At 49.2% G+C, this 23,984-nt stretch overlaps 1 protein-coding gene across 9 annotated transcripts in view; it reads right to left on the bottom strand.

Annotated features, from left to right (window-relative positions):
- Positions 1-23,984, bottom strand: part of DOCK9 (dedicator of cytokinesis 9) — a 2,709,375-nt gene that overhangs the window by 778,708 nt on the left and 1,906,683 nt on the right. For all 9 annotated transcript variants that reach the window (XM_069639825.1, XM_069639823.1, XM_069639827.1 and 6 more), the window contains one exon: positions 5,114-5,180. In XM_069639825.1, coding sequence (XP_069495926.1) covers positions 5,114-5,180 — 67 coding nt within the window. The remainder of the gene's footprint in view (positions 1-5,113; positions 5,181-23,984) is intronic.

The raw sequence follows: 23,984 nt of genomic DNA, 5'->3' as shown, positions 1-23,984 counted from the left end.
GTACTCCTACTGAGTCCAGGTGCCATGAACCGACTGATTTTCCAGGGTGGCCCCCCCATCCCTCGAGAGAGTAGTCCGTGGTGATGGTGACCTGCGGGATGGGAGGCTGTAAGGGCTTGCCTGTCCGAAGGTTGCAGTTCATGGACCGCCATGTGAGGTCCGGGTGGAGAGATGGAGGAACGTTGATCATCTCCGCTTGAGAGCCCCGCGCCTGGTTCCATGATGCCACGAAGTGCAGCTGTCTCCTCCTCATCCTGAGTCTTGTGTGGGGGACGGCTAATAGGACCGCATCCAAGAGACCCAGGAGTTGCTGGAACCACCAGGCCGAGGTCACCTCTTTGCTGAGGAAGTGAGTCGTGGCCCTCTTGATGGCTGTGATCTTGTCCTCCGACGGAAACACCTTTTCGGAGCACATGTCTTATATTAGTCCCAAGAAGGTCACAGTCTGTGTGGGCTGCAGTTGCGACTTCTTGAGATTGAGCGAAAAGCCTAGATGATCATGTAGTGTGTTCATAAGAGCATGGGAATTGTGGTACACTGCTTCCGGGTATTAACCCTGACGAGCCAGTCGTCGAGGTACGGGTAGATGTGTAGTCCCAGAGCCCTGAGGACGGCAGCCACTGTATTCATGAGTCTGGTAAAGAACCTGGGGGCCGAGTTGAGGCCAAAAGGAAGCACCTTGTATTGGAAATGGAAGCCCATGATCCTGAAACGTAGAAAGGAATGATGGGGCTGCCAAATCGGGACGTGCAAGTACGCGTCCTTCAGATCCAGGGAGCATAGCCAGTCTCCCTTGCACAATGTCTCCGCTATAAAAGGTGGCGTAACCATCTTGAATTTTTGTAGAGGTAGGGAGAGGTTGAGGGTGGAAAGGTCCAGCACAACTCTCAGGCCCGCCTGGTTCTTTTTCTGAATGGCGAAAATCTTGGAGTCAAAGCCGAGGCCTCGCTGGGAGGCTGGGACTTCCTCCACTGCCTGGCTCTCGACAAGCGACCGGATCTCCGCCAAAAGAGTTGCTATCCCAACTTGAGGGAGGGGAGGAGGGACGAGCGGCTGGGATGGGTAGGCGGTACCCCATGGATACTACTGAGAGGATGCAGGGGTCAGCGAAATTCTGGCACCAGAAATGTGCATGGAGAGCAAGCCTACCCCCCACTGGAGACATGTGGACCCGGAGGGGCGTGTCATGCCTTCTTTCCCTCTGAGGCTGTTGCGGAGGAGGGAGACTGGAAAATGCCCTTACTCCCCCCCTCCCTTTTTGTTGCTTGCGCCGATGTTGAGTCAGTGAGCGGTCCGGCTGCTTGGACCTCCGTTCTTGGAAGCCGCGGAACCCTCCGTATGTACGCCCCTAATCGGAGCGCTGCTGTGACTGGGCTGTACGATTTGGGCATGGTCTTTGTCAGGATGGATAAAGACTTGGCCGTTTGTGAGTCGTTTTTCTTTTTGTCCAGCTCCTCGTCCGTGGTGGAGTGGAAGAGGAATTTCCCACCATAACCTCTGTTTAACAGCTGCCAACATGACATCGGTGTTGGCCTGCCGAAGATGCAAGAACGCGCTGGAATACAGCTTCTTCCCATATGCCTCCAAGATCTCCTCCTCCTTGCCTAGCAGTGCCACAGAGGAGGAGGCTGAGGACGACTTGGAGTATAGTAATGCCGCGGCGATCACCGCAGAGTGTAGCTGAGGATGGGCCGATAGCAAGAGTGTATTTCCCTCCATCTGCCTGTACTTGGCGTTCAGGTGTCGATTGATTGGCTGGACCGAGTGGGGCTTGAGCCAACCCTTCTTGGCCAAGGCGACTACATCTGTCTGCATCGGGATTCCCGTTTTCGTAGAGGTGCGTCGCGTGAGGACTTCTGCGAGGACCCCCTCTGCTGGTTGCTCAACCTCAGGTTGAGGAAGGCCCAGGTACTCTGCCAGCACTGCAAGACGTTCGTGGAAGGCTTTGGCTGACGATGGTGTGTCGGGGTCCTCCTCCTTGTCCCTGTCCACCAGGGGGCCCGGAGGATCCGGCACCGGTGGAGGAGTGATGGGAGCCGGTGGCTGAGGTACGGTAACCGGAGCTGGAGGCTGGTATGGAACCGCCTGTACAATCGGTTGGGGGGCCGGAGCAGGTGGCAGAGGCTGCGCTGGGGCCATGGCGCTGGGGCCTGCGAAGCCGGAAGCATTGGAGGGAGCACATCCCTGATGGTATCCCTGAGGATGATGACCCCCATCTGAGGAAATTTCATGAGCCCGAGGAACCTTTCAAAGAACCTGTTCTCACAGGCTGGAGGGGTGGTAGGTGATATTGAAGGGGTAGCGGGAGGTTGCGGAGCCGCGAATAACCTGCCCATTAGGACGCAACGGGAACCTGCCCATCGCAAATGAAGAATAGGCTGTAGGCCACGTACCTGGTTGACACAAGTCCCACCTTGACACTTGTTCCTCGACCTGCTCCCTTTCCTGGTGTGGCGTCGGACGTGTGCGAATGTGTGGCGCAGCGGCCCTCTTGTCAAGCTGCCTTCCACATGTCTGCGTCGTGTTGCACTGCTCACTGGGCTCAGCCTCGTCCAGGACTCTTGAGTGTGGATCATGAGGCCTACCCTGCTCCTCAGGCCGAGGCCTTGTAGGCGTTACACCCTCGGCCGAGAGGCCGGTAGAGCTCCGTTTAGGCCCCCCTTTGGACATATTGCCGGTAGTAGGGTGTGGCCCCCCGGTAAAAGAAACTTCCGGTCCCTCAACACTGTCACCGGGAGGATCCACTTATCCTTCGACCTGTAGGGTGGTAGCTTCGGTGCACGTGCTTGTAAGAGAACCTGATCGGTCCCTCCCACACAGACGAGTCCTTGGGAAGGAGTCTCACTTGCAGGTTGAGTTGGAGAAGTAGGCCCTACCTTGGGCCTGGATCGATGGTAGATGAAGTCTTTCAGGTCTTCTGAAGGCGATCGCTGGAAGAGCTCCCTCCACCTGGCTAGTCTGTTCTTCAGAGACCTTGACGAAAGAGGTACAAGCATGCCAACCGTGGTCTGTGTCAAGGCAACGTAGGCAGAGGACGTGGGGGTCTGAAGTTGGGAAGAGCCTGTCGCAAGAGGGATACCAGCTGAACCCTGTGGAAGTCGACATGCGCCGTGGAGCAGCGTGACGCCTGAGGACTGAGTACCTGCATGATAAAAAGACAAAAAAGACAGAAGTATCCGTGCGTGGAATTACATGGGCGAAGCCAAACCCAGGAGCACTGGTGAATTCGACCCGTTCCAGTCTACGCAGAAAACTGGGGGTGGTGGTGCCTGAGGGTTGACTCAGGGCAGCACGTGCTCGCAGGGCCGCACCCCTGCACGCCTCTAAATTTAAAGGGGAAGACGTTTTTTTCTGGTGAAAAAGGTTCCATCTCCCGTCCCTTGGAAGGGACGCCCATGCATTATGGAGGAAAGGGGACGGGACGTAAGAGTAGGTTCCAAGCACTGCTGCTGCAGGAAGAATAAGTTTACCATGAGGAATCCGTGGGAGGACACAATCCATTACAAAGCAATTTTCTGTAGTCGCAAAAAATTCATAATTACAATTCATTAACAGACCTATCCAATACACCAAACCTACGCTTTAAAAAACCAGCACTGGCGAGGCAAACATCTGGCTTTTGTGTAGGCATGACAGACTTTTGCCAGGCACAGGTACGAAAATGGACATTAATGATGCACCATGTGCAAGTACCTGGGCAAATAACAGTGCCCTGCAGACGCCCATCAAATAGCTATACAAAAGCAAAATGTTTCGTTTTTCTAATGGTTGCTTTTAAGAGTACTTTGGTGAAGGACAAGTATACTGCTTGCAAGGGGCTGAAGGTACACTTGGTAAAGTCTTTTTTATTACAGCATTAGTAAATTTACCACTCCAATTAAGCCATTAACTCTCACAAGAGAAGATTGCTCTGAAATAACACTGGTGAGTACTTTGATTACAAAGTTTGATGTTACTGCTTGATAAGGTTAGTTCAAAAAGATTGAATGAGGATGTGTTTTGGGCAGGGAGAGGCTTGATGTGGGTGGGAATGGCTATATGGATTAGCATGGTCATGGGCAGACAATGGGTGGGTAAATAAACAACACCTACAAGCTGTGTGTCCCTTTCAATATCCCATTCTCCCTCCTAGCTGTACTCCAATTAAATTGTTTTTGTTTTTAACGCCACCCAATAGCTAAAACTAATCGGACTGGATTGGTCTTTTAGATACACAGGTTTAAATAAAAGTTTTTTTTATATAATCCTCCTCTGGCATTCAAAAGAAAGTACATATAACTATGTCAAATAGAGGTATAACAAAACGTTCTTGGAAAACGAAAACCCTTAGACCCCAATGGAAGTGCTTATGTGGGGATGCCACGAAGGACACACAACCAGTTGATATGTTCTGTCATGTAAGCATTTTAATTTATTAATGATGTGCCTTGTCAATATTAGTGTAGGCTTTTCCTGTACATATTGGTAAAGTACAGAAAGCGTTGCCCTGCACAGAAAGACTCACATTTATTTTTCCCAACTTTTAGCTCACGGGTTACTGAAGTACATAGCAAGCGCTATCAAGAAATGCCAAAGGCAAATGCCTTGGACCCACTTTTTTGGTCCCGCAATTTCATTAAGCATTGATTAAACTGACAGATCTTCCAATGTGCCAGTTTTAGGATTAGATCGCTCACTGTAGTATGTACTGATCCTGGCAACCTAGAGCATAGAGAGAAGAAATAATATACAGTAACATTGGTAGAGTATGCCATAGAAACCAAATTGGTGCAGATCACCAATACCAGGAGCTAACAAACTTGGTTTGATGAAATAGGCATGAATGGTATATTGACTATTTCTTGTACTCAAAATAAACGCACATGTACATTTATTGATACTGGTGTGATGTGAACACTATATAAATGTTTTCCCTCACCACAATGGATTAGGGCCAACACAAAATGGTGCGGGATGGAACATGTGGTGCAGCTAGGGGCTGCAAGGGTAGCCACACTTTGCAGCTATGGCTGATCAATACAATTCCAACACCACAAATTGGGATAGTGAGGCTCAGGAGTCCCTTTGTTGATCAATACAATTACACATGATATATAAATGTGGATCAACTTACTCAGAGATGGTGAAAAAGTCCATGAGTTCTGATGTGGAAGCCTTATTCCAATACGTGAAGAGAGCATCTGGAAAAAGAAGACTGATGTTCAGAGAACCACAGGCAACACAAAAGATTGCAAATTAAGCACAGTTAAGACAACCTTAATTTAGACAGAACAAGCGACTTGCTTTCAAAAATGTCTATCTGATGGGTATGGTCTTACTCCAACAATCCTGATCTTTGGAATTGTTTTAGGTGCAGACTTGGTCTGGAAAGTTTAGAACCACAACTTGGTGGAACAGGTACAAATCCACAACAGGCTAGAAAGATCAGCAGAATAGACCCAAAAACATGTTTTTAGTATTCATGGTATTCCAATAAGAAGAGGGTCAAGTAGGAGGGCGAGGAGGTATCTGTATGAAAAGGCAGCGTCAATAAAAATTGATATTATACAAGCTAAGATTTATCTATGTTCAAGTGTCAGCAGTACAAATCCAACACCCACTAATGCCCATGAAAAAGCCCTCCCTGCTTGTTCCAGCCCTAATGCACTCATCACCAACGACGGGTTATGGAAAATTGCTTAGGCAGTCATATCCTTAGTTCCCATGCAAAGCCAGGCAAGTTCATGCCTAAAATGTAGGGGAATTATTCACTCGCATGGCTTCCTGAAGGCACAAGGTCAAATTCTCTAGCTCATGGTCAGCATCATAAGTCACTGTTACATTGTGGGGGCCTTAGGAGCAAAAAGGATATGGGAACATTAATGTTTCCAGGACCACAAGCGGCACACTGCAGGAATAGGCAAGCTCCTATTTACGAGCATCAAAAATAAGCTTAAAGTAAGCCAAACCTTGCTGTCTCCTAAAGGAGGTAGATGTTTGAGTCATCAGTAATAACACCCACTTGGGTGCAAATAACAATACCAACCTAGGAACCAGGAGATCTGAACGAAAAGTCTCTGCTTCAGCACCAGCCTCTTGTGGCACCAGCAACAGCATCAAGTTGACATCCCACAGACCATTCATGACAACAAAAAGTGATTGGTACTAGGCAGCTCAGCACAGTGCAGTGGAGGAACAGTAGTAGCCTCCAAAGCAGGACACTGACTGAACATACTGCTGTGACTGCATGAAAGTCTCCAAGTCAGCTGGGCAAGAGGTCTTCAAAAGTAAGGTTACAGTCAGCAACATCTTCTAGACAGGAATTGCTTCCAATTCCAGCACAGGGCCTGGATAAGAAGTCCCATGTTACCACCCCAAAGTCGAAAGAAGAGTCTTTCTGCTTTTGTTTAAGTAGTGTTATTATTATAGTTATTTTTGGATAGCTCTGCAATCTGGGGCAATCCAGGTCATCCACAATAGTTATGGCAACTCACACTGGGACTGAAGGAACTACGAGTAGTTTTTCTTGTCCCTATCCTTATGGAGCATGGCATGGTGGAAACCTTTGTGACTCAATCCATCTCTGTATATCCCCAGTTGTTGTGAACGGGAGTCCCCTCCCTCCACCCCTGCAGTGCAAAGGTCTAAAATGGCTTTGAGGCCGGAACCGTACCTGCCATCGTTTTTTGGAAGCGTTGCAGCATTTGACCCTTAAATGCCTCCCACTCAATGGTAAAGGGCTTACTCCAGTCCTCCGATGAACCAGAGTCATGTCTAGGCCGGCGTTGTCTGTTTTCTTGTGGGAGGATGAGGAACGATTTGACCTGCTTGAAGAATGCAAGTATTTTTTCACCTTCTTCCGGTGTCTGTCCTTCTCAGGCATGGGGCCTTCTATGTCACGGCCGGCGATAGTTTGCTCAATTGCTCAATTGCACCAGTGATTTCGACAGAGGCCTACCGAGTGCCAATTTTGCTGACCATTCCCTGATGGCCTTTGTATTCATTTGCTGACAGGAACCACACTGCTCAATGTGTTTCTTACCGAGACACCATACGCAGATGCCATGTGGGTCTGTGATGGGCATGTTTGAGCCGCAGTCCTGACAGCACTTGAAATCCAAGGCTTTAGAGCCCGACATATCTGAGTGAAAAAATAACTTTCTCTTAAGAGAACAGTTCCGAAAACAGCATGCTTAGTGTGTGGAAAAAAGGAACTGAGGTATTGGGGCGTAATGACAATACATATACCTCTGACTTCACTGCCAGAGTTGAGGAGTGGTGCGGCCGAGTCCAGATGGAGTCGACAGTCTATGTTGTGCTGCACTACGCCCCCTGTCGAAAGGTTTTCGAACAGCTGACGCTGGAAGGGATATAGATCAGATACATTTTAGATTGCCAAAACACAACTGGAAACAGTGGAGTGAAGAGAGGAAGAAAAAGAGGAGACAAAAAAAGAATATTTTGGTGTCATCAGCGTCGAAGTGACAAGATCGACTGAAAGAGGAAATGAGATCAGATGGAGGAATAGCATAAAAGGAAAAAAGAAGGCGATCAAGGCCTGAGCCTTGGGGACCCCATGGTAAATGGGGTGAGATGAGGGAACAGGTGGAACTAAGCAGCCAGAAAAGTGTTTACCGTGCCTGCCTACACCAGTCTCCCGCCAAGTGCAAGTAGAACCGTTCCCTGCTAAAATTACATGGTAAGCAAATTTCCTATTAAGCCGACAGTGAGCAGATGACAGTGGCAAAAAGAACATTACCAGAGGTAAGTATTTGTTTTTCTAATGGATTGTGCCCTGCCACAGGTTCTTCATCTTGGGTAGACTCCCACAGCCATACTTCTTATTAAGGAGGTGGGGAGAGCAAACAGGAGAGAAGCTTGTTACACTAGAACATTTTACTGAACTGATTTGCCAAATCATGTATACTGACCAGAAAGGTAGTCCACACAATAATACCTGGAAAAGGAATGTAAGGTTGACTAAGACAAAGTCACAGTCTGGCAAATGTCCAAGACTGGCACCCCCCCCCCCCCACTGGAGGGGAAAATTAGCAGCTAGCCTGCAGTTGAGTGGGCCCTAAAGCCTTCCGGCATCTTCACTAAATAGTAGTACTCCGCAATGCAGAGCACGACCCAGTAAACAATGTCTGTTTCATAACTGCCTTACCAAGTTTCATCGCTTTGTAGCCTATCAAAAGCTGGTAGTCACCCCTGAACTGTCTGCCCTCACTACATAGAAGCTTATGGTTCTCTTTGGATCAATTCTGTAAAATCTATCTCCCTCCTTTGATGGGTTAGAAGGTGAAATAGGAGGATGAACACACATTTGTATTTTCTGTGATAGATGGAATTCTGAAACCTTTGGCAAAAAATAAAAAGGTCCTACCCAGAGATTCAGGTTTTCTGGAAAAGGTGATGTAAAGAAGCTTCCAAGAGCCTGCAACTCACTCATTCTTGTTACTAATATTATTTCCACAAGAAAGATTGTTTTCAATATTAGAATCCTAAGAGGATATGAATGAATTAGCTTGAATGTTACTCCATCAAAAATTTAACAACTAAGTTAAGGTCCCAGGAAGAAACAAATTGTACAGGTATAAGAACAAATTTCTTACCATGGGTAATGTTCTTTCTGATGGAGGTTCCTCCCACGGATTACTCATCTAGGATATTTGTTTAGCAGCACCAGCTGCTATCCTGAAACATTTGCTGCCGCCAAGGGGCGCGGCGTGGCTCCGCCTGACAACTTGACATGCCCTGCACCGGAACAGTCATCCACCCAGTATATATATGATACATTACTCACCGTAATCGTGTTTCTGATGCTTGTATCTGCTTAGATTCACATGCTATGCATAGACCGACATCTAGTAGAACATGCTGGTGGTGTAGTCTGTGAAGAGTCGCACCACCCTCCCTCGCAGTTGAGGTAGAAATGATTTGAGGGCCCAGAAGACTGCCCAGAGTTCCAGGAAGTTGATGTCAAGGTCCTTCTCCTCTGGGTTTCATGTAATGTCCCCTGACAAAAAGTTGCTGTTTTTTTGCGGAGACATTACATTGAACATGCAGGGGACACGCCTGCAACCCCTGATTTATTTAAATATTTTTTTTAAACAACGGGAGCAGGGGACATCCCTGCAACCCGTCCCCATACATAATGTCACCATATATAATGTCACCATATATAGTGTCGCCAATGGCTTTTCCCGGCAACATTATGTATGGGCACATTATTACCCGATACCCTCCTCTGGGAGCCAGAGGCCTCTAGCGTGTGAATGCCCAGTGTGGGCCCTCCACTCTTCTGGGGAGGCATCTGTGGTGACCGTGGTCTGGTACGGTGAGATCTGAAAATGAGACCCTGGCATGAGATGTGGGTGCACTCCTCATTATTAGGACTGGTTTTCTATACTCTGGCCTGGTGGACAGATGTATATAAGGCCAAACTATATTGTGACAGGAACAACTCTGGGAAGCTGTAGCCAAACCAGTTTAGGTAGCAGTGACAGGCGGTCTAGGCTAAGTTCTTCAGAGGTGGTGAGCTTGTAAGGGGTACACAATGAGGTCACACAATGGGAATCACAGATTACACCTAGGCAGGATGTATACAAATACAGTTATTTATTCATGGGCAAAACACTATAGAAAAATTACTACCACAGGCACACTTATCACACAACACTATCAAACTAAATACATACATACATTCACTTTGTTATAGGACATAATACACATCAGAAATTCCTGCAAAGGAAAGGTTAGACAAGTATTATGCACGTATGGTCCACAGAGATGATCCTTAACTAAAATTGTCCAGCCCTAAATTGCCGGGGGCCTTTTGCCCAACAATTCAGGTTACAGTTCCACAGAAGTTAGGATGCAGGAAAAAATGCAGGTAGGGTCTCTGGGGTCCAGTGAAGGGTTCTTGGGGTTAGGGTTCAGCTTAGACTAATGCCCAAAAGTAGCCCCAACAGTCAGAGATGTCTTGCGCAAGCAAGCATGGCAAAGCCAATATTGTTATAAATAAGCTTTATTATAAGCCCCTACACTTATAATGGGAGAATAGGGGTAGGTTAGAAACTCTGTAACTTACCCCCTGTATTCCGATTCTTCCCCAGACTTGGCAGAACAAAGAACGTGTCCAACGTTGCTTTTCCAGCTGAAAGTCGCAGTCCTCGATTCACAGGGGTTGCAGGTTCAAGCTTATCTCTGGTTGGTGTCTTTTACTGTTGCAAGGACTCTCGATCAAAGAATGCAGAAAACCTTGATGTAGCACCACTCTCAAGACTGGACTCGGGTCAGGTAAGCTCTTTCGGACGGTGGTCACCGCAGCAGGGTGACGCAAAAGGACTCAGCAGTCGCGGTCGGACTTTCCCTCCTATCTCGGGTCCCCGTGATGCTAGGACGCCGAATTCTGCAGTAGGAAGTCTCGTAGGGCCAGATGATGATCTCAAGTTTCAGGACAGAACTTTGTACGGTGACGCCGGCTGCACGACTGCCCACAAACCAAGCTGGTCAGCCACAGGACGGTTCCAGGATACTTCCGAAGGCTTCCTCTGGCAGGGCACCGAGCAGACGTCGGGAATTGATGGTCCCTCCACTCCAAGGGTCGTAGCTCCTTCGCAGGACTACTAAAGATCACAAGCAAGACAGGGCTCCTCCAGGACAGCAGCAGAAGTTGGTTGCCAGGCCTCCTGCAGTCGGGTCTCGGGTTTCTTAACGGGTCTCACAGCTGGACAGGATACTTGGCCTCTTTTGGTTTCTGCAGGATCTCTGAAGAATGGGTGCAGGGGTCCTCTTCTTTTCCTAAAAGCCAGGTAAGAGCTGCTGCCCTCACTAGCCAATAGCAGGACTAAAACCCATCCACCCACACCCCCACCCCCCAACCCCCATCCCCACCCCCAGCAGTGGTTCAATCAGGTCCACTGGCGAGATCATTCATGCATACCACTCAGACACACTGAAACCAGTTTGTGGATTTGTCACGGCTCGCTCCCTTCGCTCCCGTTCCCGTCACTTGGGGGCATGTTTTGGGTTTTTTTCCCTACTGGACATTTCCTCCGAACCTTATGCTACAGTGCTGTGATGAATTGGGAGCGCTAAAACCTTATTTTCCAAGTTACTTCCCTTCCGGATCCATTCCAGGTTTTTGGCAGCCAGCATGCTACGTTAATCTAATGACTATGCTTCCCAGAATGCCTGGCTCACTGCCTCACCTCCTCCCTTGCAGGACAAGGTTGGGTGGAGGATAGGCAACACCTGTGGCTGCAGGTGCAGCAGGCGGCACACCTGAGGGGTGTGCTCGTTAAGGAGCTTTAAAAGCCTCAGTTTACTTCAGTCCAGCGCTGGTCATTGTTGCAGTGTTCCTGTTGTGACTGGTCCCTTGTTCCTAGCTTTTGTGCCTAGTTCCTAGTTCCTGTTTCTTGTTCCTCTGCCCTGGATTTCGGATTTATGTGCTTAATTGATTTCTGCTTTCTGGATTTCCCTTTCTGTCTTCCTCTGTCTGCAGGCAGCCTTTCTCTGTGCTTTACCCGTTGATGCTGCCCAATTTGCCTGTGTGCTCTGTTTCTTTGATGCTGTCCTTTGCTACTGAAAAACTTGATGCATTAGTCTTTCCCTTTATAGATTTAGCTTCCTGCCTTTTCTCCTTGGATGGGTGGGAAAGGTTTCCTTTTGTGATATCATTTTCCCTGCTCCTGATCCTTACTTTCTATTGGGATCCATTCCATGTTTTCCATTGCACTTCTGCATTTATTTCCCATTGATTATTAGGTGTGGGGTGCTGTTGTAACAAGTCCCTGTGTGAATGCCTTTTGTTTTCCTCACTGTTCTATAATCACAATTCCTACTTGCCCCTTGACTTGGGTCTTATGTATTTAGTTATCCTCCACCCATTGCTGTTATAGCCTTCTGGGTCCCTGTTTGATCAACTGGGTTTGTGGGTTTACTGACATTCAAGTGGTCTTTCCGGTCCTTGTGAGTACTGTTTCTAAGTTCCTTATTCAGTATCATCCAGAGTGTCAGCTCACAGATCCTGTCCTTGCTTGCCCTCTACGTGGGCTTAGCGCTGTCAGTATCTGTAATAGCATAGTGGGTAAGGAGTTTTCCGACTTTCCTTTCAGTCATAAGGAGGTTCTAAGTGCTTACCCCACATCCCTTTTCATATATTGGTATTATTGTTTCACTCTATTTGCACTCCTGGGTTTTAGTATACAAGAGTCTTGGGTATTGTATGCACGTTGTTAGATTCAAAGTTGTTCACTGTGCGATTCCGTGCACATTTCCCTTGCCATATTCATTGCCTTCTTCCTTTCTTAACAGGATTGGGGTCAAACAGACCCAGCACACAACCTGCCAGCAAACACACACAGCCCTCCAGTAGTCTGCCAAAAGCTCCTGCTTTCCCGGGCACTGGAAGTCCTTATAAGGATTTTCCTGGCCTCTAAAGAACAAGATGGCAAAAGAATCTATGTAAAATCTCGTGACACGGCCATGTTTGACCAGTAGCCACAGTTAGTAGCCAAACGCGGTAAACCTGGTAAGGCTAAAATGAAAATTCCCAAAAAGTGGGAAAAAAGTCACTGCTGCCACCAGCCTATCCTTTTAGCATACCTAGAGTAACCAAAAATCCTCTGTTAGTCTAGGGCAAAAGAAAATGCACCCCATTGTACTGCAGTGTAAGCTGCATTGTACAATGATAAAAAGTTATCACAAGTGATACAAAAGTAACCAAAAGCAGTAACATAGTAACACGACTAAAGGAAACAAGGTTTCCCAGTACTGACAGCCTGAATAACATATCAGTTTCCCCATAACATATGAGCAAAGGCCAGTTCAGTGAAACTGAAGGCTTCACTGCACTGTGAAAAGTACACGTCAGATTAAAAAATAAAAGCAAAAGTTGGGGAGTTCCATAAAGATGGAAGGAAAGGTGCAGTAAAGAGAAATCTTTCCTAACACTCATCATCTTAGACCTTGCGGAAACACATGATTAAGGTTGATCTTGTCCATCCCAGTGCTTGTGACTTGCAGCCACTGTGCATCCAGGAACTCATGAAGAGGTCTCATCTGGAGCCTACAAAATGGTACGAGGTGATGCAGTAGGACATCATGTCCAACAGCGACTTTATGGCTGGCACTGTTGCGAATTGCACCGACAGGCGCTGTACATTCCCCAGGATGGCTGCCACCAACACCTCCAAGGGGGTTGCCAGGCATGCAACCGTGCTGAGACGGGCGCCCAGGAGCAGAGCTTTCTACAATGGCACCACACCGGACTTCGGATAGTTGATGGAGAATCCGAGCTCCGTTAGAAAGCGAATTGTCTCTGTGGTGTGCTCGATTGTCAGCGTGAGAGATGATGAGCCAGTCGTCCAGATAAGGGTAGACCTGGATGTCCATGAGGCGTAGATGCACTGCCACTGGAGCCAAACACTTTGTGAACAGCCTCAGCACTGATTTCAGGCCGAAAGGCAGGGCCTTGAACTGATAGTACCATCCCTGGACCACAAACTGCAGGAACCTTTGATATTTTGGGTGGATGGGGAAATGAAAGTAGGTGTTCTCCAGGTCCAAGGTCGCTAGGAAATTTCCTTCCTCCAATTGGTTGAGCATGTGCTGCAACGTGACCATCCTGAACTTGGGACTTCAAATACTTGTTGAGGAACTTAAAGTCTAGCATTGGCCGTCACCCTCCTGACTTTTTCCACACCAGAAAGTATCTGGAGTACATTCCGGAGCCCCGGAGGTGCTGCGGGGTTGGGGAGTGGGGCGCTCTATCGCCCCCTTTCCTAACCTAGCCTGAACTCCTGCAGTAGTTGGGCCATGCACAGTTTTTTTTTTTTTAAATAATTTTATTCAAACAACAAATAAACCAAACTCAACTTACAGTGGGTACATAACTTGCTCATAAATACACATACATTGTTACATTTTCGCCCACTGTATTTCCCTTCCCTCCCCCCTCCCGTGCCTACTTTCTCCCATTGTTAGTCTCCACCTCCTGTGGTGGGGAATCCTCTTCCGCCACGCTTATTGAGTCATCTTCGCTTGGTCCATCATACGAAGGCCCAAATAGTTCTGCTATTAGTTGTCTCCAACCCGCTAGGGCTCCAGCTTCGCCCTCTATGTCCCCTCTACACGCTTCCTGCCATGCCACTGTTTCTGCCTCCACCCACTTCTGCAAGTCCCTCCACCACGTCTCCACTTTGGGCTTGTGACACGCTTTCCATCCCATCGCAATCCTTCTCTTCGCCAGAACATACGCCAGATCTTTCAATTTGCTTACATGTTTAAGCTTCCGCGATCTGGGGAACCCTCCCAACAAACAAGCCCACACAGTATCCACCTTCATACAGATTCCCTTGTCTTCCATTTTCTGTGTTATGTCTCTCACATATTTCGCTATCAGTGGGCATGCCCAGAACATATGTACCATTCCTGCATTTTCTTCATTACATATGGGACACACTTGGCTTCCGGCGTTCTTAAATTTGGCTATCTTTAGTGGCGTCAGGTATGCTATGTGAGTTATATACAACTGTATCTGTTGCAGACTAGCATTTCTCGATACTTTTTTATGACACCCTTGAGCCCTTTCCCACATCCCGTCACTCATCAGGTCCCCTACTTCTTCCTCCCAGTCCAGTCTAAGTTGCACCACTTCCTTGCCCACTTGAGTCATCATCATCTCATATACTCTAGACGTTTTATGCCCCCCTTCCGCTATATCATATATAGTATCTAGTGCGGTGTCCGGTTCCTCTGCTAGTTCCACCTCGGACCAGGTATCTTTGATTCGTTGTACCATCCCATGATACGTAATATATTGCCCAGCACTCAACCCCATTTGTTCCACCAGCTCCTCAAATTCCAATATTTTCCCTTCTTGCCACACATCCCCCAACGTTGCTATTCCTACCGGTTCCCAATACTTCCTAATCATTAACCTTAGTTGCTTCTCTGTTCCCATCATTGTAACCAATGGGATTTGCGAAGAGCACAGGGCCGGCTTGTCCATCAACCGGCACGCCCTCTGCCACATCCCCCACCCAAGGCCCAGCATCCACGGACAACCTCTCAGCTCCCGCTTGGGTAACCATATCATTTCTCTCAGAAATTATGGGGTGCAATCTCATTGATGCAGCATATCCTCTAAGATAGGCTCCGCAGAGAGCCATTTGGCTACATGTTGCAATTGGCTCGCTACATAATATACTTCCCAGTTCGGTAATTTAATGCCCCCTTTCTCATGCAGATTTTGGAGTTTCCACAGGGCTACCCTGTTCCTCATCCCGTGCCATAGGAATTCTCTGCATATGCTGTCCAACCTAAGAAAGAATTGCCGGGGTATGGAGTATGGGATGTTCGAATGCAACAGTCTGGGTAATGCCACCATCTTGAGCATCGCCCCTCGCCCCATCATTGCCAAGGGGAGTTTCGCCCAGAACTTCATGCTGTTTTCCAGTTTCTGAACCGTTCTTTCTGTATTATGCCTATGTTCGGCTTCTACTGTATGGTATATGTCTATCCCAAGATATCTAAAGGTTGTGGCCTCCCACGGTATCTGTAGTACCGGCAAATTCTCCACCAAGAGCCCCCTATATCTGCCCAGCGGGAACACACAGGATTTACTGGGGTTCACAGCTATACCTGAAAGTTCTGCAAACCTCTCCACCACTTCTAACACATACTGCAGATTCTCCTCTGGGTAGCGCAAATACAATAACATATCGTCTGCGTATAGTGAAATTAAATGTGATGTTTCCCCGACGACAATGCCTAATGCGTCATATTGCTGCCTTAAATAAATCGCCAGTGGCTCCAAAGCCAGAATATACAACATGGGGGACCAGGGGCATCCCTGTCTGGTTCCTCTACCAAGTTGCCACCTTTCAGAGATCACAGTTCCTGTCTTCACTCTCGCTAATGGCGCACTATATAGAAGTTCCACTCAGTGAAGATATCCTGGGCCCCATACCGTAATTAGCTAGGGCCGCCTTCAACCAGGGCAACTTGACCGAGTCAAATGCCTTGATCGCATCCAGTGATACTATCGCCATTTCGCTAGTATCTCCTCCGGTATGTTGGACCACTCAATGGAGTCGCCTCAAATTGTTCGAGATATTCCTGTTTGGGACATATCCTGTTTGATCAGGGTGTATTAATATATTGATGACCCTCTTTAGTCTGTTTGCTAGAACCGCTGTTAAAATCTTACTATCTTGGTTCAACATTGATAGGGGCCTATAGGATCCGCAGTCACTACCAGGCCTATTGGGCTTGGGGAGTGTTATAATAACCGCTTCGCGCAGTGATTCCGGTAGTCTCCCAACTTCATATGCTTCATTAAGCATTTCCAGCAGTGGGGGGAGAATCTCTGCTTTATGTGTCTTATAAAATTCGCTTGGGAGTCCGTCGGTTCCCGGGGTTTTACACGTGGGCAGCTGCCTCACCACTTCTTCTAGCTCCTTTAGGGTGATAGGGGCATCTAGCTCCTCCCTCTCCTCTACACTAATTTGGGGTAGTCCAATATCTTCCAGTATGTCTCCTATTTCCCCCCTGTTGCTCCCCGTCTCATCCCCGTACAAGCGTCTATAATATTCTGCAAATTCATGATTAACCCCCTCCTGCGTATCCACTATGTTGCCATGGTCTTTCACTATTGTTCTGATTGGGGGCCTAGGAGTCTCGTTTTTCTAGAGCCACGCAAGGAGTCTTCCTGGTTTCTCGCCTCCAGCATGTTGTCTTTCTGTGTATTTTTTATAGTTAAGATTACATAATCGCTCCCAATATCCTGCACATTTCTGCTGCAGGCCCAGTGCCATTTCCTTATCTGCCTTAGTGTTGCTGCCCCATTCCAATACCCTCTCCAGTTCCATTTCAGAGTCCTGCAATTCGGTCAGAATCCCATTCTGCAGTCCTTTAGACTTTGCTATGGCAATTCCCCTCACTACTACTTTAAAGGCTTCCCAGAGTGTGCCCGCTGTCTTAACACTGCCAGTATTTATCTCGAAATAACTTATTATTTCCTCTCGCATATCCTCCCTTAATAGGCTATCTTTAAGCGCTTCTGCACGCAATCGCCATGTGGATATCCTCCCCCTTGGGGGTCGGTATTGCCACACTAGCAACAGTGGCGAGTGGTCTGAGAGGACTCTAGCTTTATATTCCGCCTGCAGTATATCGGTCAGTAACTCCAGCGTAACAAATACATAGTCCAGTCTTGTATATAGGCCCTGTGGGGCTGCATAGTGTGAATATTGTATATCCTGCGGATGACGTGTTCTCCATACATCTGTCAGCCCAAAATCCGCCAGTAGTGCATGCAGTGCCTTTGCAGCCGGGGTGGGTCGAACTATTTTAGTGTCTGATCTATCTATGTTGGGGCTCAACACACAATTGAAATCTCCCCCCCATAATATAGCTCCCCCCACGCTGCCACTGAGTTTACTATATAGGGTCCTAAAATACGCAGCTGTATCTTGGTTTGGGGCATAAGTATTTACGATGCAGATCTCTCTATTTTCCACCATCCCTTTCATGATCACCATCCTACCATCCGCCTCTACGAGCGAGCTCAGCAACTGGAACGGAACATGTGGGGCCAACCATGTGATTACCCCTCTTGCATAGGCAGAGTATGTTGCCCCCACCATTGTCCCTCTCCACTTTTTTCGTATCACTTCCAGTTTATCTTGCGTTAAATGAGTTTCTAGTAACAGGGCTATATCCACTTTCTGTCTGCGCAGGTACATCATTACCTTGTTCCGCTTCAGATAACTATTGAGCCCCCTGACGTTCCAAGTGACTATCTTAAGGTCTCCCATGGTTCGTCTTGTGTTCCCCGAGGTGTAGGGCTCACCCCATAACTCTTCCCCAACTATAACAACCCACAGCACACAACCCCTTCCCTCCCCCCTTCCCTCCCCCATCCCCACCCTTCCCCAACAATTGCCCAGCTCCATCCCTGGATCTCAGGCTCCCCGCGTTTGGGCCTACCCTGGTACCCCGGGCAAGACCCCAGCAGGGTGTCACCGCACTATCGGCGACCTAACTAAACTCTAAATGGGGGATGTAAAGGTTGGTCCTGCAAAGCTCCTTGACAAAGTCATGATCGCAATATTCGCGAATCATGTGTTTTCCCCAGCATGATCGCACCATTTAGCAAGCTGCTGCAGTGACTATAATCAAGTCCCATAGTCTTAAGTTCTGACACCCCCCGGTGCCCCTCTCGCTCATTACTTATCCGCATCACCTCCTTCTCCCGTCCGAACGTCCGACTCCTGGGGGCAACCCTGCGTGTCGAGCCATCCCATAGCTTCTTCCGGAGTTTCAAAAACAAAGTTCTGTGCTTGTGAAAAACGTTTAGCTTAGCCGGGTACAGCAACATGTACTTATGTCCCGCTTCTCGCAATCTTCTCTTGACTGCCCCAAAGTTCATTCTGCTCTGCTGCACCATCAGGGTATAATCCGGGTAAGCCGTTATGTTTGCCGACCCTCTTTGTATTGTCCCACCTTTGCGAAAGTGTTCCAGGATCCTTTCTCGATCCCTGTAGTTAAGTATCTTGGCGATCACCGGCCTAGGTGGGCTCCCTGGTGGTGGTTTTCTCGTTCGGGCCCTATGCGCCCTTTCCACCGCAAACCCCTGAGACAGCACTCCTCCAGTGATTCCATGTAACAACATTGTTTCAATGAACTCTGTGGGGTTATGGCTTGCTGTTCCTTCCGGCAGTCCAACAATACGGATATTATTCCTCCGGGCTCGTCCTTCCGCCTCCTCCGCTCTACTCTCCATATTACCCACTCGCTGTACCAGGGCGTGAAGCTCCGACCGGTGGGAAGCACAGTCCGCCGTGTTCGGACCCATCTCCTTCTCGAGGTTCTCTGTGCGCTCCGCCAGAGTCCTAACGTCTTGTCAGATTCACGTCCTCTTGCACTGCCCCAACCTGGAGCTCCATCGCTGTTTTTAGTTCTGTCACCGCCAGTTCAAGCTTGGTCTCCCAAGCCACCTTCAGATCGGCGATCGCATCAAGGACCTCCTTGTTCGTGCCCATGGTGGCACTGCTCCCAACTTGGGCTCTGTCTTTGCTCCTGGCTCCCTCTGGGCCGGGCGGCGTCTTGGTGTATTCATCTAATGTGGGTTGCTTACCCTTCAGTCTTGGGGGTTTATTAGACATAGCGCTGTGTCTGTGAGTCGTGGGTCAGCCCCTTCACCCGTGGTCTTCAGTCCCAGCAAGGGTGGGTTCTTGCTATCCCCCAAGGGCCGATGGTACGTGCTGGATCCCTTGATCATCCGCGCTCCGCTCCCAGGGCACTCCACCAGCGTCTCTCCCCTTTGCCTCACTGGGAGTAGTGTCACTGCTGTACCCAGCCGTTGTGGAGCCGCTTAACGGTGCACACAGGCCCTCTCGATCGGTATGCCTCCTCCGTTCGTCAAGGTCCTCGACTGTGCTCCGCTATAAACGTGCAGCCAGCTTGCTCATGCTCTGTGCCTTCCCACGCCTGTACATGCTTTTTGGGCTGCTGCTGATCAAAAAAATATGCGTTTCGTGGTCGGATCAAGTAGTCGGATCACGGAGCTCACAGGGTTCCCAGCCTATTCCATGGCTGCCAAGCCACACCCCCGGCCATGCACAGTTCTTGACGTGCCACATGAGGAATGCAAGGGCACCAGCGCTGGAACTCCAAGGTGTGCCCTTGATGAAAAAAGGCCAGAACCCATTTGTCCGTGGTGATGGCTAGCCACTCGTCGACAAAGTTCGATAGCCGACCTCCCACTGGGGTGTGAAGGTTGGGGCCCTGACCACAGCCGGTTCAGTGTCTGCTTCCTGGCCTGTAGGCAACAACGCTGGCCTCTGCTGCCGTAGGCCTTTGTGCAGCCCCTGTAGGATTCATAGGGAAGTGAAGTGGGAGGGCTGACAACTAGGGGTAGTGTGGAGGACCTGCTGGACTTTCCCCTAGAGGACTAAAAGGACAATGACCGCCTCTGCTGCAGTGTCCCCAACGAGCTTGCCGTTTCTGTGCCCACCTTAATTGCTTGGAGCGTCTTGTCCACTGCCTTGCCAAACAAATTGTCCCCATCAAAGGGCATGTCCACCACCTTGCACTGCATGTACGCCATGAAGTTAGTGGCCTTCAGCCAACCCTGGTGTCCGAGAGCCACCCCGTTGCCGATCTGGCAGAACCCGGAGTCGGCAATGCCCTAAATCACTGTGATGGTGTGGTCCGAGGCCACCTCGTCTTCCTGGAACATGGCTATGGCTTCAGTCTTCTGGCAGGAAGTCCAAAATGGGCCTGAGCTTATCCCAGAGGTGGTCATAGCGAGCCAGGATTGCATGGGCATTTGCGGCCTTGACTGTGGAAGCCGTGGTGTAAATAATGCGCTTGCCCACAGCATCAAGCTTCTTCCTCCCTCCTGGTCCGGAGGCACAATGGAAGAGGACGATGGATTCGACGAGTGCTTCCTGGCAGCGGCAGACACCGGGACCCTGTATTTCTTCTCCAGCCTGTCTCTCTTGAAGGGTGCAGTACTTAGCATCTTCATCGGGGCCAAACTTATTCCCAGACATCATCCAGCAGAGGGATGGACAGGACGGTCTTCTGTGATGACTCCCGGCGTTGAAAGAGAAACCCCTCTTTCATCTTCTCCTCCAGCACCAAGCTGAAGAGAGCAGACGCCCTTCGAAATCATGGCATGAAAAGAGCCAACCTCATCTGGTGGCGAAGCCCTGGCAGGCTCCCCGAAAACTGGGACATAGTTTTCATACTCATCGTTATGAGTAGCCGTAGTGTCGGTATCAGTACCGACGTCAGTGCACGGCGGTTCCTCCACCAATGGAGTCAAAGGTCTCTGGGGCAGCATTGGCTGTGTTGGCTAGCGCTTCAGAACTGAAGGGTCAGGCTGCCGCTTTGGCCCTGCAGTGCTCGACTTATGCTTCGGCTTGGGAGAACTTCTGGCCGAAGGCCTAGGAGGACTGTGGACTGGGCCAGGCACAGGAGCGGCTGGCAGCCTCTGCTGTGTCTCGGACACGAAGGTGTGAAGGGTCGTGAGAATGTCCAGTGACATGTCCCTGGGCACCGACTGGGGTGAAAATTGAGCAGCAGGCAACAGATCCGGACTGAAACGCCTCTGAGGGGCAAATGGTTGATCTGGCTCCCCTGGAGATCCCTCCTGGAACATGGGGCTGATGCCTCCTTCGTTGTCCGAGTAATAGTCCTCGAGCAATTGCTGGTCATCAGAGTTTATATAAATGTGAGGGGGTTTCCTCAGAGACCCCACCAACCTCGGAGACAACTTCACCTGCCTGAGAAGAAAGTTGGAGGCAGTAGCTCCTATAACCTCCCCAAATCCTTTGGAAGGAGTCAACGAAGGGTACCTGCACCCAGATAGGCGCATTCACGGTAGTCATGATCGGGACACACGGAGCAGCTGGAGGCCTCAAAGGCAGAGCCAATGGGGAAGTCGCATCGTTGTAACCGTAGAAATCACAGTCATCGCAGGATGTCCCCTCGCCGAAGTAATGATGGTGGTTATCGACGACAGGCCGCCGACGAGGTGGACCCAGATGATGATGTTGACGGGGTTGTGGTATTCGACAAGGCAGCAGTCATTGAGGTGGTCGTCTTGGAAGACTTTTCGTCATCAACAAAACTGTAGTCCTGGTGGACGATGATGTCATCAGCAAGGCTTTCGATGGGCCTCCTGCAGGCCTCTCCTTAGTAGCCTTGTCCTTGGAAGAGGAACTGTGCTTTGAAGGGGTCAGTAACGTCCTCGCAGAAGGCACCCCACCGACCGGTAGGCTCTTCGTGGACTTCCCAACTAGGTCTTGCAGCCGTGGCGACCCTAGCGGGATCAGCAGTGTGGTGCTTAGCCTTCTTTTGAATCCCCTGGGAAGGGGCATCCTCAAAGGACCTCAACCTCTTCACAGAGGGAGCACGCTCATGGGACCGGCAAGTCCTTGACGAGGCAGGACTACGCCGGGAGGCAGAGTCAGAGGCCTTACCCTCCTTGAGCCACGCCATCAACCTGTGATAACTGTCCCACTTCGTCTTCGCAGGGAACCCGTAACAGATTTCGCATTCGTCCTCATCACGGTCCGGATGTAGACAATACAGGCACTTGAGGTGGCGATCCGCGATTAAGACGTTGCACAGTCCATATTTCTCGCAGAGCTTGAAGAGACTCCTGTTGTCCTCCTACGCCATCGTCGAAGTGAAAAGTAGGCCTAAACCTGGTCCTTCTGAAACTTGGAGAAGAACCAGCGATGAATTTAGATCTCAGCCGACAACGGATCCCCGCTGCTGGTAGTCGGCAGACAGTCGACGATGAAAATAATTGGACAAAAACTATCAAATGTATCTGAAAAAACTTGCAAAATACTCGTCAGAGGACTTCCAATACTACAACATGTGGTAAAAACCCAAAGATGGCCACCAGGGGTGGAACATAGGGAGACGGCTGTCATTGGATGGGGGCAGTATGCACCAAAAGACAGTGTTTGGTTATGCAGTGAAATGCAGTTTTATTTACAACAGAACACATACAAAGTTGTACGACAAGATAATATCAAAGTTTTACAGTAGTTAATACACCTCGCCAGTTCCCATAAGCGTTTCTCTTATCACTTTTCCTTGTAGGTCTAGTTCCTCCGTACCCGATTGCTTCGGGCAGAGGCCGGGAGTTTGAGAGTTTTGTTAGGGGCGTAGGAACAGCTTTGGCCGTTGTGGATGGAAGGTGAGTGCCGGGAACTCTTAAAAGCGGTGGAGAACTCCTTCTTTCGCTGCTTTGACCTTCTATACTACCAGAATGTCCCAGACCTTCATCCACCATCGGTAGCAGGGGACCCTAGCGTGATTTAAACTTACGGGCTAGGGTGATTTTCACGCCAGGAGGAGTTGGGTTATTAACCTCGCCATTGGTCCCTTTCTCCTCAGGTAGCTGTCCGTTTGAGGGGTTCCCAGTAAGATCACCTCCGGGTCCATTAGCAAACTACAGTGCGTGATTGATTATATGGTCTGAATCACCTCTTTCCAGAATGTTTGCGCACTGGGCAGTCCCACCACATGTGAAAGTATGTTCGTTGTGCACCACATTGTCTCCAGCACTTGCTGTCTAGGGAGCTCTTGAAGTGGTGCAAGCATTCCGGAGGGTAGTACCACCGATAGAGCAGTATAAGTGCACAACCTTTGTTTGTAACGCATCTGGTGGCTGTAGTTTTTCTTGACCAGATGTCGATCCAGATTTGGTCTTCTATCGGGTGGCCCAGGTCCGTTTCCCATTGAGCCATGTACTAAGGACGTGTGTTCGACATATCCTCTTGTAATAGTTTGTATAGCCTCATGATAAGGCCCCTTCTAGGGCCCTCCTGTAGCGATAGTTCTATGGGGCGAGGAACTCTAGTGGCTTTACGTTTAATGTGTGGTTGGGAAATCCAATGGCAAATTTGTGCATGCATGAATCTGTCTGTTTCCAGAAGGGCAAATTTGGTTTTGCATTCCTCAAAGGTTAGGGGGTATTGCTCTCGTAGAACTGCGAAATTGTCTTCAGCCCCTCCACCCCCCATTTCCAGTTCTTGAAGTTAGCCGCTGTTAGACCTGGGGTGAATTCTGGATTTTGAAGGACTGATGAGTTCAGGCTCAGCCCTCTGGGGATACCTTTCTTTCGCAGTGCCCAATCCCAAACTCTCCAGGGCGTTTTAGTTGAGGAGAGGATGGTTGTCCAGTGCCTGTGTGAAGGCCCCGAGGTATGCAGTAGTGAGCTTAGTGGGGTTAGGGGGTGCATCTGGCTTGTTCTATGATTGTGTTACGGAGTTCCTTGGTCGTGTAGAGTATGGACAACCCCTCTGTCCCCAAGAAACACCCTGACCGATTTTGTTATATGGTCAGTGTGAATATTAAGGCCACAGGTGGAAGTCCGGAAAGCCAGGACGCGGGAACAGCCGGAAGAACCCCTTGAGCGCTGCAAAGCAAGATACAGTGGTTAAGCAATGAAACAGGGCCCGAAT

The sequence above is a fragment of the Ambystoma mexicanum genome, chromosome 7q (assembly GCF_040938575.1).
Source record: "Ambystoma mexicanum isolate Mex_15411 chromosome 7q, UKY_AmexF1_1, whole genome shotgun sequence".
In the NCBI taxonomy this organism is placed as follows: domain Eukaryota; kingdom Metazoa; phylum Chordata; class Amphibia; order Caudata; family Ambystomatidae; genus Ambystoma; species Ambystoma mexicanum.
The sequence above is the reverse complement of the archived record's forward strand: the minus strand, read 5'-3'. Positions and strand labels throughout refer to the sequence as shown.